The sequence below is a fragment of the Macrobrachium nipponense genome, chromosome 21 (genome assembly GCF_015104395.2).
Source record: "Macrobrachium nipponense isolate FS-2020 chromosome 21, ASM1510439v2, whole genome shotgun sequence".
NCBI classification, from domain to species: Eukaryota; Metazoa; Arthropoda; class Malacostraca; order Decapoda; family Palaemonidae; genus Macrobrachium; species Macrobrachium nipponense.
Window position 1 is genome coordinate 83,011,292 of NC_087212.1, and position 17,694 is coordinate 83,028,985.

Below are 17,694 nucleotides of genomic sequence, written 5' to 3' on the forward strand. Positions count from 1 at the left end.
TCCGGATTCTGGCTCCGGATTGGCTCCAGGTTCTCCTTGGTCCTGGCTCGATTTTGGCTCGGTTTGGGGCTTCCGGTTCTGGCTCCGATTCTGGCTCCGATTCTGGCTCCGATTCTGGCAAAGAGAGGAATTGACTATGAGCATTGTTACTGACGAGTCCATTTGAAAGTGGTGCCACACATTGCATAATAGGCACATGTTCTCTTTTCAAAAGCCGAGGTAACCACTTTTGGTATGAATAAAATTTTAGTGAATAACTTTTATGCACTTTTAACTTTTTTATACACTAAATATGCCGGTTATCAATCATTCATCTATAAATCATTCAGCACAAAGAAGCCGTTAGGAAAGTTTTTAGACCTGCAATTGAGTCAAGAACTTTTTCTTGATGTCTTGATTTTGATCGTGCATGTAGTACTTCCCTGCTTCATACATGACTAGTCATTTAGAGGCACCATTTGGTACCAAACCATATTTTGAATATCAGACAATGTTTCCAAAAGCCTCTGAAAGGAAACTTCAAGTCCCCGTCAGATTGTTTTGAAATTCAGCGAAAATTACCACAAGTTCCGTTGTTGCCCACTGTAAATCCATTGGCACATTCGCAGTTGTAGCTTCCGGCTGTGTTTCTGCATATGGAGTTTGGATCTAGACACGGATTGCATTGACATTCATCTATTTCTGTTGAAGAGAGGAATGAACTCGTCAGTGATATTAGATGTGGCTTTACAGAAACTGTCAGACCTAAACAAGTCAGGGAGGACGTTTCTCACTGTTAGGAAAACTTGCGAATCAACTTTACAGGAAAAGAAAAATGGAAAATGGAATGTCATTTGCACGTTAGTTCTTGAATGATAATCCCTATCTTGTGTCATATTTTTGTAAATGCAACTTACCATAGCAATAACCAGCTGATGTGGGAGCATACCCTTCGTAGCAGACGCATTCGTAGCTTCCGTGTGTGTTTACGCAGTTGGAGTAAAGCAACTCAGTCTCACATGGATTGCTGAGACATTCATCTATATCTGTTGAAAAGAGGAACTTGCGTCAATGATATCAGATGCCAATTTAGAGAATTCATCAGATTTAAACAAGACACAGAGTACAGTACCTACATTTCAAGGTCTAAAGGTAGGTTTACACCTACGTACTTTTTTGTTATGGGCAGTTATGGTGTGGGTCTGCAAGAAGCCGCCAGAAAGTGCACCAAAAGGTAAGGACATCGCTGGCGGTGTCTGGCGTGGGCCCCAAAAGTCATACGGAGATGCCAGGTTTTTAAAACTTTTCAAATTCTTGCGCAGCGTTTGGCAGCGTGATGAAGTCGCACAAAACCGTAAGTGGTGTGGCACGGTGCCGCAACAAAAGAGGTAAGAGCCTGCATGGTGCCACACCGCACTGCACCACGTGCGGCCCGGTGCGCGTTCTTACCTCCCGTGCAGGAGTGTTACGGCATGATGTTACAGCAGCGTGCGGTGCCCTTACGGTGCCTTCATACACGATTAATACTTGGCGCGCACATGTAGCGGGGTGTGCGGCGTGTTACAGCACCTCCCTAGGTTAATTGCAGGGAATGTTGCTGTGGGCAGCCTGGGGAGGATAAAAGGGTCCGGACAGAACACGGGGCATAATTAGCGCTCTGACAGCCTGTCGACATGCATACCCAGCCACTCTCGAGCCACTTGACACAAAGAAGTCTCTTCAGAAGACCACCCCCAGGCCTACCCAGGAGTCCCAGGTCACCCAGGACACCCAGGACACCCAAGACATCCAGCCTACACAACTGGAGGAGACGTCTGACCACGAAGAAGAGCTGCCCATAGAGCCGAAATTATTCTCACTTGTAGAAAACCAGGACACCACAGGCCCAAGTGGTATCGAGTGCAACCGAAGAAATGATACCGCTCCAGCAAGAAGGACATACAAGACTACCCGTTCACGCCAGAGGACAAGGAGATGATTGTCAAATTCGTCAAGTCACACCCTACCTTATATGACAAGAGGGACAGGCAATGGTCCAATCTGAGGAGGAAGGAGGAACTCTGGCATGAACTGGCAGTGAATTTTACCAATTGCACCTTCCAGCAAGTTCGGAAGTACTTCGAGGCCTGCCATACCAACTTCGGGAAGATCGAGAAGAGAATTTCGTTAATAAGGTGAATGTATTTACCTCTAGGTCAGATCATATTTTAGATGCTGTGTTTTGTTTTACGGGTGATAATTACTTTATGAATTTGATAGTGGAGCCAGATTTTTCTATCTCTTTTTACCACAAACTTATTATGTTTGATATTTCAGTCTTATTACCAAGTAAACTTAGGACTAAAATAACATTTAGGAACAAACAGTTATTAGACTCTACTGTGCTAATAGATGTGGGTGTTACTGTTATTGAAGAAAAATATAATGAACCCTGTGGATGTACTGACTTAAATAGTAGCAGAAATGTTTCTGTAGGTGAATGTGTGGTCTGTCTTGTTGCTTTGTATTTTTCTGTATTTTCCAAAGAATATGATAAAATGTGCCCTGTGGTAGAGAAAGATATTGTCATAAGAGACAGCTCCCCATGTTTCAATGCTGCAATAGGGAAGCTAGGAAAAAATGGAGGTTGGCAGAGTCACGTTGGCATAAGCATAAAACAGAGAGAAATCGAATGTTATATGTGGAAGCTAGGAATGAGGTAAATAGATTATTAAGAGATGTAAAGAAGACATATTATAATGAAAAAGTAACTGAGGTTGGGTCCAATATCAAAAGGCTGTATTCTGTGCTCGATGAACTTTTAGGGAAAATTAAGAGGCATGTTTTACCAGACGGGAGGTCTGAGCTTGAATTGGCAAATGAATTTGCTGAATTCTTTGAGTCAAAGGTTGCCTGTTTACTTTGTAACTTCACAACTGATGTTTCTTGCCCCTATCCTTACTTTCCTGATTTTCCTTTCTCAAAGTTTTTGCAGTTTAGGCCAATTTCACTCGATGCTTACAAAACTATGTTCATTAGTTCTGGCCGCTCTTATTGCAGTAACGATCCTTTTCCAATAAATGAGGTCATCGACGCCCCGAACATAGATAGGTTATTGCAATTGCAGCTTCGAATAGTCAACTTGAGTATTACTAAGAGCCTAGTCCCGTCCTCTGAAAAAGTTGCTATCATTAAACCATCTCTTAAGGGATCCCTTGATCATCAAGAATTGAAATCTTACAGACCAATTTCTAACTTGTCTTTTTTGTCAAAAATTATCGAGACTTCCGTTTTAGATCAACTCAGTCAGCACTTGAAAGTAATTGGAGCTATTCCTGAAGATCAGTCGGCTTATCGGAAATTCCATTCTACTGAAACAGCTCTTTGTGCCGTAATTAATGATTTGTTAGGTTTCTCTGATGACGGTAAATGTAGCTTGCTTATTCTCCTAGATCTTAGCGCTGCTTTTGATACAGTGGTTCATGAAGTGTTAATAGAGGATATGACTGCTATTGGGATCGATGGGGATGCTCTTAAATGGTTTAATAACTATTTATCGAATAGATCTTTCAAGGTGAAGGTTAAAGATAGATATTCTGAAAGTAGAAAGCTCACCATGGGTGTTCCACAAGGAAGCGTACTTGGCCCGGTTATTTTTAGTATTTATACAATCGAGTTGTCTTGGATATTTAAATTACATGGCGTTCAATGTAAATTTTTGGTGATAACACCCAGTTCTATTTAATAGTGGATGACATTATTGAAGATCAAGCTGTTATTGATAGACTTATGGCAGATGTTTCGAAATGGATGCAAAAGAAAAAGCTGAAACTAAATTAAAATAAAACTGAGTGTATTCTAATTGGCACTAAATATAACTTAAGAAGGTTTGATAACGTTAATAACATCTCCATCAATAAGGAAAATATTTTGTTAACTGATAAAGTCAGAGATCTCGGGGTAGTAGTTGATAGTTCTTTGACATTTGATGAACATATTAACAATGTGGTTAGGACCGCAAATTATCATCTGAGGAATATCGCATCCATTAGAAAATATCTTAACGAAGATGCCACTAAGCTGCTAATTAATAGTTTGGTAGTTAGTAGAGTAGACTATTGTAACTCGTTGTATTACAATTTACCTAATTATCGTCTTAAGAAACTTCAAATGATTTTGAATAGAGCTGCTAGACTAATTGTTGGTATATCCCCGCGAGAACATATTACTCCAACCTTAATTAAATTACACTGGTTACCAGTCAAAGTAAGGATTATTTTTAAACTTTGCGTCTTAACATATCAAGCTATTAATGCGGGAGAGCCATTGTATCTTAAAGGTTGCCTGAAAAGATATGTAGTAGGGCCTGGTATTCATACACACCTTTCCCGTGATGATTTCAGACTTGATGAGCCTCGTGCAACGACCACTCTTGGTACGAGAACTTTTAAGCACTGCGCTCCTAGATTGTATAATCAACTTCCGGCATCAGTTAAGTGTGCTGAAAATATTTTTCAGTTCAAAAAGCTATTGAAAACCCATTTATTTTCACTCAGCTATAATACTGAGACAAATACAATTAACCCTCTTTACATTGCATAGACTTTTAAATTTGTAACTATCATATAAGTGATTTGGAAATCCCGTCTGAACGCTTAATAGCGAAAGCAGGGGATAATTGATAAACCGTCAGACATAGACATAGACATAGACATAAAGTGCAAGAGCGGGCCGGCTGCACGGCACAGGACAGCACAGGGGGAGGATGTCATGACTACATGGGCATTCTTGGGAGGTCACATCTCCCACGAACCCACAATAATTGGTGGCTTGAACCATGTCTCAAGCCACTTTCCCCGCATTGATGGTTGCGATGCTGTAGGTCCTGCAGCCGCCTACACCTCCTTAGCAGCGTGGTTAAGTAAGCAATCACTTCTCACCTGTATCCTCCCACAGAACCGACGCAGAGGATTCCTCCAGTGCTGACATGTCGGGCCTGTCAGCAACTTCGATCCAGCGGACGAGGCGGCTGAAGCAGAAGAGACCTAGCACATTAGCAGAGGAGCGATGGCCATCCGCCGACACACCTGAATCGACTGAAGCACTGCAGACTCAACTGACTCAAATTATGACCACCATCAACACACTCATGCCACAAGCCAGGACAATACTCATTGGACATCCCCGTATTTGTCCAGTACTTGACTCAACGCTTGGAGTACATGCCTCGAAGATACCAGAAGCCCTTCTTTGAGCAAGGGATCAAGGTTTGCCATAGTTTGGAGGGACTTGAAGAAGAGGATGCCACGACGAAAGATGCCATGGCTTGGGGGGGTTGTTCCCACTGGACACCCACACGAGTTGAGAAAGGAACACAGACAAAACCAGGAAATTCCACAGCTTCTGCGTTCCAACCGATTCGAGGATCATCACACCAGTGGTTCACATCTCAACCCCAACCTGCGTTCTTCCAATATGATCCCCTCCCTCAACAGCAACCTCAGGAGCAGCAGTTCTCTCATCAGCAGGAGCCACCCAATAACAGTCATTTTTACTCAAACAGCGTCAATTTTCTGGCGGCTTCTTGCAGACCCACACCACAACTGCCCGTAACACAAAAGTGCGTAGGTGCAAACCTACCTTATGAAACTGAATGCAAGTTAGAACTGAACAATCAACTTTACAGTAAAGGAAGGATGGAATGTCATCTGCATATGAGTTCTTGAATGCTAACCCTCATCTTTTGTCATTTTTCCTTCAAGTTGAGACTGTATAAATCTGGAGTATACTCACCTCCACATACTGTTGTCTCGAAACCTGCATTACAAGTGCACTCGTAGCCTACATCCTTATCTTGACACACAGAAATTCCATTGGGACAGATACCTGGTGTATCTTGGCATTCATCCCGCTTCAGTGTAGCTGTGAGAAGCAAGAAGAGAGGGCAGTCATTTAGTTAGTTAGTTGCTCAGCTACCAGAAACCGTGAGTTATCGATCGTCAGCATCGACGAGTTCTCTAAGTTGGCTCAGAATGTATACTACTCGGATAGTCCTACCGTTAACCAAGGCTTACGATATTAGATTAAAAGATGTTTTTCTCAAATAAATGGCTCTTTTGTATGAAAGATCACATAACAAGGGTCTGACACTAGACCATGGTTTCTATGGAGCTGCTGAAATAATTATGGAAACCAGTCTTCCAGGGTTGTTTCTCACAGATAATTTCAATGTAAATGTTCTATTTTTTTTCGTGGGTGGGAGAGTTCCCAGCCGGACTATCTTTTTCTGTTATATTCTCTTTGCTTCAGCGTCTCATAAAATTGTTCTTTTTCTCTCAGTGGGGAGTCAATCTTAAGAAGAATAAACTGCAAAATCATTGAGATGCTTAGTATAACGGGATGGGCTTCTTTACAAGCCGCATAGTTACATAGTTTCTTGTTCTTCTTATTGCTCTTCTTCTTACCTTCTACACAGCAGGAGCAGAGGGGCGATCTGCATTCTCTTGAAAACAGGAGGCCCTCGCAATCCTCTTTATGGTTGTTTCTGATGCAATAGCCACCGTTAGCAAGGCAGTTGGTAGTTGGTTTACAACCTGTGGAGTTAGAAAAGTGATTTCTGAATACCATGCCTCTTCATCCTGGGCTAAAAATGATCCAGCTCCAAGTTACGTGGTTGTTGTTTTGTATTCATGTTTTATACTTTCATAATGAAGATGGTGATGATGATGATGACATATTGAAAGTGAGACAACAGAAGTAGTTTGTACAGATAAAACAAGTGAAAAATTTACTGAAATTTTTTCGGAGCCATCGAGTGTTCTGTAAAGCGTATAATGAAGGCCACCGAAAACAGGTCTATCTTTTGGTGGTCTCGATATAAAGCTGTGTGAGCCATGGTCCATTTAACTTTAATCACATCCCGGTGGTGGCCTGTTCTATATCGTTGCCAGAGACACGATTATGGCTAATTTTAACCTTAAATAACATAAAAGCTACTGAGGCTAGAAGGCTGCAATTTGGTGTGTTTGATGATTGGAGGGAGGATGATCAACTTACCAATTTGCAGCCATCTAGCCTCTGTGGGTTTTAAGGTCTGAGGGTGGACAGACAGAAAAATAATAATTAGAAACTTAAGAGTACAAAAATATGACGAAGCAGCCATGAATAAAAGGACTTGATCTTACTCCCAAGTTCCTGTCAGGAACTTACGAAGTGGATGATAGTGACGTGGGTCCTGTGACCAACTGATGTTCACCTGTAGAAACAAAAGGAAGAAACTCGGATAAATAGAATTCAGCATTTAAGCATCATGAGGTTACGACAAGGCTAATTTTTCTAATCATAATTCCCTATATATATATTATAATCATAATATATATAATAGTATATATATATATGATACTATATATATATAATATATATGTATATAGTATATGTATATATAAGTAATAGCCATAATTCCCTCTTAACTTCTCGAAACCTTCGCACTTCTTTGGATATTATTGTCACTACAAAGCCTTAGAAAGCAATTTCGCGAGCAAGGAGGTCTTTCTGTGGACTTAGAGAAACCCCAAAAAGATATGTGCCACTTCCCTTTAACTCAGAAGTGAAGAACATAAGTGGGCATAGAAACAAAAGTCAGAAGGAAACTAAAATTGTGTTAAAATATGAAAATACGATAAGACAAAACCATATAAGAAACAATAACAATGACAAAAATCCCCTAGTCCCAGGCGTTTATGAACTACCATGTATGGATTGTTACAGTAAATATTTTGGCGAAAGTGGACGAGGACTACATATACGTTTGGGCGAACACAAGCAAGCATATGAACTACTTTCACAAAACAGTGCAATAGTAGCACATGCATTCAGTAATGATCATAGACCCAGTTGGAACGAGACTAAAATGATCTTTAAAAGTAACAATGTAAATGTGAGACGACTAGTTCAGGGAGCTGCTATAAGTTTAGGAGAGTCATTCAGAGGCATCAAGTCTTTTGTCAACGAAGACCCATTTTTTAATTTTTATATTACGTTTTAAAAAGATTTTAACTGTAGGACAGGCTCTGTTTTTTCCCCTCTCCTGGTGCTGCTTCTGCCTAGCCTCTCCCTGTCCAGGTAACTGCTGCCCCAGGGAAGTCTGGTTACAATGCCCAATCTACAGCTCCTCCGGGTGAATTCAGGACTTCCTTCAACGTTGCAACAACCATTGCGGAGATCGAACAGAACTGCAGCCAGGAGGATTGATAGGAGAGAGGAAATCACCTACTTGGAGTTAACTTCATCAGCTGGTCCATAAATGAGCTAACTACTGGTGTGAACAATCTTCAGCAACTATATTTATTTTTAAATTCACCTCAGTACATGTGCTTAATCATCTATTTGGACTGAAGATGAACTTAGGGAATGGCTCGAAAACCTTGTAAAGGGTCTTTTAAATTATACACGAACTTAAAACATTTTTTATTGTTGGGGACCTCTTAGAACAATACTACTACTACTAATAATAATAATAATAATAATAACAGTTTGATATCCACTGCCTTTTTCCTTTTAAAAGGCTACAACAAAGTGGTGATGTAAGGAAAGAAGTTGGTTGTCGAAGCTCAGAAGAACAAAGCATTGATGGTGTCACTGTCACTGCTCCGAGCTACGTCGAGAGTGAACTTCTATCACCAGAAATACACATCTCTGACCTCTCAATGGAATGTCCGAGAATTGAACTCGCGGCCACCGAGGTGGCAGGCCAAGACCAAACCGACCACGCCACTGAGGCGCTCAAGACCCTTTTGTTCCATGTAGTACTTCCAGCATGAATAGAGGGGATGATGGTGCAATGGTGGGTTGATTGATTGATTGTGTCTATTAAACCTGGCGTCACAACATCTAGGTTATTGACACCAGCAATGTTGAAAGTGAGCTTGAACCAAAGTATGACACTGGCCTCTGGATAGGAAAGACGACAACAAACAAAGATAAATATGATCTATTGACAAATGTTTGGAGACCAGGGTGTGACTATAAGCTGCCTTACTCAGTGAATATCCTAATTGATGCAATAGGGAAAAGAATGCCAAAAGCATGCAAACTGTGTAAGGTGTGGTATAGCATAGTTAATCCACAAAACCTGATCAGAAAATGTTCTGCATGCAACATTCCAACGCATCCTCAATGTGCTGAAGTGATGCAAGATATGAGTAAGGATACCAGAATATTTCGCTCAACATGTCTATCATGGATAGATAATGTTATTAAATCAAGACTTGATGTAAAAATAGTTGAGGATGAAGAAGAAGAGGAAAACGGAAGAGAAGAAAAAAAACTGAAATGACAGAAAAAAAATAAGGAAAACAAAGAACAAGATAAAAGTATGGATGCAGAGATACTCATTGATACTACATATGAGGCAATCAAGCAGCATACATACAAAGAAATAAATTACGACATGACAACACAAAATAAAATCCCGAAGAGGCTCTACCCAGATCTGCACACTGATGGGAAAGAGGAAAAAATAGTCAAGAAAGACAAAGTCTGCACTCTTTTGAAAAGAGGGAAATGCAGATTCGGAGAAAGATGTTACTACAAACATCCCAAGGTATGTCACAGCTATGGAATCTATATGGTAAATGTGCATACCTAGACGGCTATGAGGATGATTGCAGAGATCTACATGCAAAAATATGCAAAAACCTAAAAGAAGGAAAAGGATGTAAGTTCGACAAAAAATGTAAATATATGCACCCTGCAGCAATGAATCAAAATCAATTAAATAATCAATCAAATAATAAAATAAAGAGAGGAACAAAGAATATGAGGGGAAGGAAAAAAGCAAGCCATCACTGCGATATGGAGTGTCAGCAAAAATTTTCCAAGCATCAGCTCCAAGATACAGCCCAAGATACAGCTCAAGAGATAAATACTGTATGTACAACGCAAGAGGATATTGTAGATACGGAGAAAATTGCAGATTCGGACACAAATGGAATAATTATGATGAAGGAAGATCAAATGTTATGGAATAGTTGGATTTTTTAATGTCAGAATTTCTGGAAATGAAGAAAAGAACAACATACCAGAACAGGAAAGAGACGTGGGAAAATCTTTATTATTACCCATATTAAATGAAGGAGAAAACACGCAAACCATCATAGTGATGAATGCGCAGGGTTTAGTTACGAGTAACTCAAAAAGAAAAATAGAGTGCTTAGAAGAACTAGCCCAAATTGAAAAGAAAATAGATATAATGAATATAAGTGAAACCTGGTATTCCCAAGGGACTGGGAATGATGATCAAATAAAAGGGTTCTAAACTTATAGATCAGACAGAAAAAATAGGAATCAAGGGGGAACCGTGATATATGGGAAAGACAAAAAGCAAGGAAAAATATATGAGAAATATAGTAACTCAGAATGTGAATTAATAGCGGTAGAATTTGATTCTGAAAAATTAATAAAGAGTTTGACACAATAATAGAAAAATTGGATGATATATGTAGAAATCACAAGGACTGGACTATTCTCCTATCTGGAGACCTTAACTTTCCTTTCGTAGACTGGAAAGAACGAATAGGAGATTGTGGTTGTATTTATACATATAAAAAAGAGAGTAATAGTAGTGCAGAAAATAAGAGGTAATTCGAAAAGCTATTAGATATGCTACTAGAATACAACATTTAACAAATAAATCACCTGCCAACAAGAAAGGAAAATACTTTAGACCTAGTATTTGTGAACGAGGTGAATTATGTTTAAGAAATAATAGTTTATACTGCGAGTATTTCAGACCATAATGTCATAGAATTAACAGTCCATTCTAAAGCAAGTGAAAACAGAGATAAGCAAGAAATGGAAAAGTGGGAAGGATATGGAAAATACAACTTCTACAGTAAAAATATAAAATGGTCAGAAATAAATGAAGAATTAAACAAAGATTGGGATAACATTTTCGTAAGTGATGACATAAAGGTAAATACGGAGATATTATATAAAATATTAGAGAAAATAGTGGATAAATATATACCGAAGAAGAAAAGTAAACATCAGTCATGCATACCAAGAGACAGAAGGATCTTGTTCCAGAAAATCAGAAAGTGGAAAAAAGTTCTTGCAAAAGAAAAAAAAATGCATGGAAAGTGATCGAACTAAAAAGTAAGATAGAAAATATAGAACAAAAGATTATACAATCAAAAGAAAATGAAAAATGGGACTTGGAAGAAAAAAACCCTAGTAAATATCAAGCAAAACCCCAAACTGTAATCGTATGCGAAAAAGATGAATAAAAGAAGAATAGAAATAGGCCCTCTAAGAATTGAAGGGAGATTAACGAATGAAAAAAAGGAAATATGCAACATATTGGCAGAACGATATAAGAGAGAATTCACCCCTAGAATTGATAATGAAGATAATGATATAGAAGTAAGGGATGAAAATAGTGAATATTTAGCAGACATAGATATCAATGAAGCTGATATTGTGCAGGCTATTAATGAAATTAAAAATAAGCTGCAGCAGGGCCAGATGGTGTCCCTGCTATTTTGCTCAAGAAAGTAGTTCATTCTATCGCAAAGTCACTTGCAATATTATTAAGGCAAAGTGTAGATACAGGCAAGATTTATGATGAGCACAAATTAGCATATATTACCCCTACTTTCAAAAGTGGATCAAGACTAGAGGCAAGTAATTATAGGCCTTTGAGTCTAACATCACATATTATGAAAGTGTATGAAAGGGTAATGAAGAAAAATATTATGAAACATTTAATAAAAAATAATTTGTTTAATATAGGACAACTTGGTTTCGTACCTGGAAAAAGTATACAAACCGAACTGTTAGTCCACCGTGAGAACATATACAAAAATATGAAAAGCGGAAATGAAACAGATGTGGTTTATCTAGACTTTGCAAACGCTTTTGACAAGGTAGATCATAATATATTAGCGAAGAAAATTAGAAAACATAACATAGTGGATAAAGTAGGAAGATGGTTAAAAGAATTTTTACACAGCAGAAAACAGATAGTTATTGCAAACGATGAGAAATCGGATGAAGCTAAGGTAATATCCGGTGTGCCACAAGGTACGGTGTTAGCTGCATTACTGTTTGTTATTATGATTGCAGACATAGACAGTAATGTTAAGGACTCGGTAGTGAGTAGTTTCGCCGATGACACAAGAATAAGTAGAGAAATTATTTGTGATGAAGACAGGAACGCGCTACAAAGAGATCTCAGCAAAGTATATGATTGGGCAGAGGTAAATAGGATGGTATTTAACTCTGATAAATTTGAATCAATAAATTATGGAGACAGATGGAAAGCTATATGCATAAAGGTGACCTAATAATGAGACAATCACAAATAACGAAGCAGTTAAAGACCTTGGTGTGGTGATGAATAGGAACATGTTATGCAATGATCAAATAGCAATTCTATTGGCAAAATTTATATAAAAAATGGGAATGTTGTTACAGCACTTCAAAACAAGAAAAGCTGAACACATGATTATGCTTTATAAAACATATGTTCGTAGTCTACTTGAGTATTGTAAAATAGAGAGTGTACAAAGGTCCTTTACAGCTAGAATAGAAGAAGTTAAGGAGCTTGACTACTGGGAAAGACTACAATCCTTAAAATTATATAGTCTAGAAAGGAGAAGAGAACGCTACATGATAATTCAGGCATGGAAACAGATAGAAGGAATAGCAGAAAATATCATGGAACTAAAAATATCAGAAAGAGCAAGCAGAGGTAGATTTATAGTGCCCAAAACTATACCAGGAAAAATAAGGAAAGCACACAGGACATTAATCCACTACGCACCAGCATCGATAATGCAGCGTCTATTCAATGCGTTGCCAGCTAATCTGAGGAATATATCAGGAGTGAGCGTAGATGTGTTTAAGAATAAGCTCGACAAATATCTAAGCTGCATCCCAGACCATCCAAGATTGGAAGATGCAAAATATACCGGAAGATGCACTAGCAACTCTCTGGTAGACATTAGAAGTGCCTCACACTGAGGAACCTGGGGCAACCCGAACAAGATGTAAGGTCTGTAAGGTAAGGTAAGTGGGAAGAAGCACCATTTCAATCAAAACCATTCCGACTTGTTTCCATAGCTTGCTTACTCACATGTAATTGGGGGACTCTTTTGCAAAGCATGCACCGTATTTGGTCAAACTGAGGGAGGACAGGGAAAGCATCCTTTAAAATCTCTTGTTACAGTCCCATGAAGACGGCATGATAGATTAGCTGGCTATGATGGTTACCTTTCTATGCATAGCAAAAATGACTATCACCAAACAAATATTCTGAAATCAGAAGAGTTCTTGAAAAGAATGCCCGATTCAACAACTGATATTCAATTTTCCATTGATGACCACCACAGGAAAGAAGTAATAGCTTATAATCGTAAGGGTTTGGAAGGTAATGTGCATACTATAGTTCTTCATGGATGGAAGACAAGGCTTATCTCTAAGAGGCCATCGAGATGACCACCCTCCTCTTAGTTTGTCAGCTAATAATGAAGGTAGTTTTAGGCAGCTTCTTCGTTGCTATAAAAAGAGGAGATGAAGGATTAGGCAACCACTTAAAAAGCACTAAAAAGGATGCAGTTTACACTAGCAAAACAGCGCAGAATGCAATAATCTGTTGCATAGATGAAAACATATCAAACATATTGTCCCAAAGGGTAAGTCAAAATTCCTTTCTGTAATTGCAGACGAAACTCTAGATAATCAGAGGTAAAGACGGTTTGGCGAACGAAACGAGCCTGATATGCTGTCTTTTTTTTTTTTTTGAGCTATTCTATGTGTTTTTTGAAGCCACATAGGCAAATTATTTCAGCAAAAACTACATACTCACATTACTGAATGTTTATCTCAACATCACTGGTAGGCGGTAGCTATTATAGTAGACAGACAAGGATGAAGACACGCAATATATCCGAGGAAGTTCATATATTTATGGTTGCATATCTAAAAAGAAAACATGCTGTAACTTCTTGGGGATTATGGGGTGAGGGGGGGCAAGTTGAGGCTTGTGGGGGGCAACTTGAGTCTTGGGGAGGCAGTTGGCCCCCAAGCCCCCCAAATGGCACCCCTGCTTCTGAAGTGAATATTCATTGCGTCTCTCATGCTCTGAATCTCGTGATTTCTAAATCTAGTGAGGTGCCAGTAATCAGAAATTGCTGGAGTGACATTAAGGAAACTGCATTTTTTCCACTCATCCCCACAAAGACTTAAAGCTATGGAAGAAAATATCATTCAGAAATCGGTCATGGAACACAGAATAATTTCATTAAATCTGTTATCGACATCTCCGAAATCTTCCCGCAGGTCTGAATTTATTTTGTGAGTAGAATAACGTCTAAATCTCAGGCCATAATTTAATCTTGATATTCAGAGAAACAATGAAAGTAAAATTATATATAATAATTTGCCAAATCAACTTCACCTGCTGCTGCTTTGCAAGATACAGCTGTTGGAAACTATTTAGAGTCTTCGTAATTAAATCTCTCTCTCTCTCTCTCTCTCTCTCTCTCTCTCTTCTTCTCTCTCTCTCTCTCTCTCCTCTCTCTCTCTCGTCTCTCTCCTCTCTCGCTCATCTCTATCTCTTCTCTCTCAGTACATACAATATGTATTTGCATATGATGTAAATTGTAGGCCTGTATGTATATATATATGTGTGTGTGTGTGTGTGTGTGTGTGTGTTAGTGTGAGTGTGTGTGTATGTGTGCATTTCTAAATGTTTATATATATGTACCGTATGTGTGTACATGTTACATATAGTATATATAATAATCCTTAGTGCCCCCCCCACCCCCCCCCTACCCCCATAAACGATTTCTAGATCCGCCACTGACAACAGCAAAACCATAATTAGGAAAATAGAGATGAGCCTCTGTTAATGCAGCCGAGGCAGCAATTGGCTTTAATAATAACAATTATTATTATATTATTGTTTTTGGTCTATCACAGTGTTATTATTATTATTATTATTATTATTATTATTATTATTATTATTATTATTATTATTATTATTATTATTATTATTATTTTGTTCTAAAGGGTCCACAATAATACAAAGTTTAAAAAATCTGTGTATATAATTTTGAAGACTTTACAGAAAGCTTTCGAACCCTTCCCTGGGTTCATCTTCAGTCCAAAAAAATGATTTCTTTTTTTGACTGAAGATGAACCCAGGGAAGGGTTCGAAAGCTTTCTGTAAAGTCTTCAAAATTATACACAGATTTTTTACACTTTGTATTATTGTGGACCCTTTAGAACATTATATATACTCTCGTGATAGAGAGTTTTACCCTACTATATTATTATTATTATTATTATTATATTATTATTATTATTATTATTATTATTATTATTATTATTACTCAGACGAACCCTACTCATGTAGTACAACAGGCCAACAGAGGCTATTCATTCACTTGAAATTGAGACAGAAGGTAAGTAAAGGGAAATACAGAAAGAGATCACTTATTAGAAAAACAAACAATTAGATAAATAAATAACATGAGTGATTAAGATGCAAAAGGAGAATTGTATTAAGGCAGAGTGCATTGCATCTTTGCTGGAACGTCTGAAGGAAGTTTTGCACATCCTCTGGAGGGAGGCTGCTGTCCCCCAACGGGACATCCTCTGAAGGGAGGCTATTCCACAGTTCCCCAATGGCGTGAGGAGGAGGAGGAGGAGGAGGAGGAGGATAAAGGACCTCTGGAACTCTGGAGAAGTTCGACAGCGAAGGAGGCAAAACTTTGACTGCAAATTGGTGGTTCTGCTGTTCAGCGAATCTGGTTGTCCACAAGTAATGTCTAAGTGCAAAAAAGATCTCTATTGAAATACGAGTAATGAAACATCGACGAACAAGACAACATCCGTTGATGGTCCAAGTCATAACTGCTAATATTAGGAAATAGAAACCTCCTACCACCACGAACCACTAACTCAGTAACTAACTAACTAACCGAAACTTACGCAAATTCAGAATGATGGAGTCAATCAAGCGATTAATATCATACCGGTTTCTCGACGTTGTTGCTCCGGGCAAAGCTGAACAAGAGCCACAACAGAAGGACCACCAGGAACAACAAAGCTGTCTTCATGATTGCGTCTCGAACCACCGAATGATCCTCACAGTCACCACGATGACGACTTTCTGGACTCTGCTGCTGTATCTAAATGCGAAGTTCCCGCGCGTCAGATTGATGGGTGAGCTTGCTCCTCCCACCCAGAGTCAAAATATACAGGGTCTGCTCACGAGGCGGTACTAAAATCTATCCCCGCCCCTTGTGAAACGTCCTCAGTTACATAAGGACCATATCTTTATGAAACTATATTTACGATAACATTTTCATATAACTATTTTTGCGATGGCGTTTTTTATATAAATTTTTCTCTTATTACATGTTGCCATATACTACGTTAAAATACAAAGAATGCGAAGTTCCCGCGCGTCCGATTGATGGGTGAGCTTGTGGGCAGCAGGCATTTGCTCCTCCCACCAACACGTGTTTGAAATGATCACGAACACCGTCACCGCCCACTTGCGCGAATTTTACATGTAGCTTCTCTGAACCGCTGGATAAAAAAATATGCGAAATAGCTCTGTGTCTATTGGTCATGTCTTCTAAACCTCAAATAAAAATGATGTCTTCTTCACCTCAAATAAACATGAGGTCTTCTAAACCTCACATAAAAATGAGGTCCTCTAAACCTCAAATAAAAATGAGGTCTTCTAAACCTCACATAAAAATGAGGTTCTCTAAACCTTACATAAAAATGAGGTCATCGCCTTCGAAACACCGCTCGTAATGAAAGCCTAACTAATAACATGTGTTGAAAGACCCTCATTACCAAACCCTGTCTTTATTTATTCAGCGTCCGTTGAACGCAAAAGCGAAGCTGAAATAACACGATTGTATTATCATGTTTATGTAACTGGATTTTATTATTTCTCCTTAAATTGATTTGATTCTCCTTTTCCACTAATAAATTTGACTTGGGTATTTCCAGACTTGAAAATGCAATCATTTATTTTCCTGTCTTTGGTATTGCTGATGTTGGTCATTTGAATGTAGTATGTTTATATATATATTTTTATATATATATATATATTATAGATATATATATATATATATATATAATTATATATATATATTATTTATATTTATTTATATATATTAATTATATATATATATATATATAGTATATATATATATATATATTTACAAAATATCAGTACATGCACATGACTTCATTAAATAAGAAAATACCACAGGAAAATGATAAGCAGAAATCCAAGTGCTTTTGTCTTTACTAAGACATTCTCAAGGGATGAATGAAATATAGTTGGAAAGAAAGTTACCAGGTAAACAAAAGGATCAAGATGGTTGATTGTTAAAAGGGTAAAAATCAAAGAAATAATCCAGGATTATTGGATATCACACGGTCATAAGCTTAAATATTAATGTAACCGTAAGAGAAACTAAAATGTAGCATATAAAGTACAAAACATGTATAAAACTGAATATGTTAATTTTGTTGCTTATATTCATCTACAACTTTTTTCATTATGAAGGCACCGAGTTTAATAAACCAAAACTTAAATTTAGAACACTTCCATTATTTGACTTGATGAAGTAACATTCAATGATATTCCTTTTAAATGCGTCATTACATGAGATTACAGCTCTTGCTTGACTCCAGTTAATAGGA

General features: G+C 38.1%; 1 protein-coding gene across 1 annotated transcript; it reads right to left on the bottom strand.

Annotated features, from left to right (window-relative positions):
* Positions 1–5,687: 5,687 nt before the first annotated feature.
* Positions 5,688–16,131, bottom strand: LOC135197625 (neurogenic locus notch homolog protein 1-like). The gene is made up of 4 exons (XM_064224645.1): positions 15,999–16,131; positions 7,168–7,213; positions 6,423–6,551; positions 5,688–5,880 (listed from the first exon to the last, which is right to left on the bottom strand). The coding sequence occupies exons 1-4, from the start codon at positions 16,080–16,082 to the stop codon at positions 5,705–5,707; spliced, it is 435 nt and encodes a 144-aa protein (XP_064080715.1). The 5' UTR covers positions 16,083–16,131; the 3' UTR covers positions 5,688–5,704.
* Positions 16,132–17,694: the final 1,563 nt, after the last annotated feature.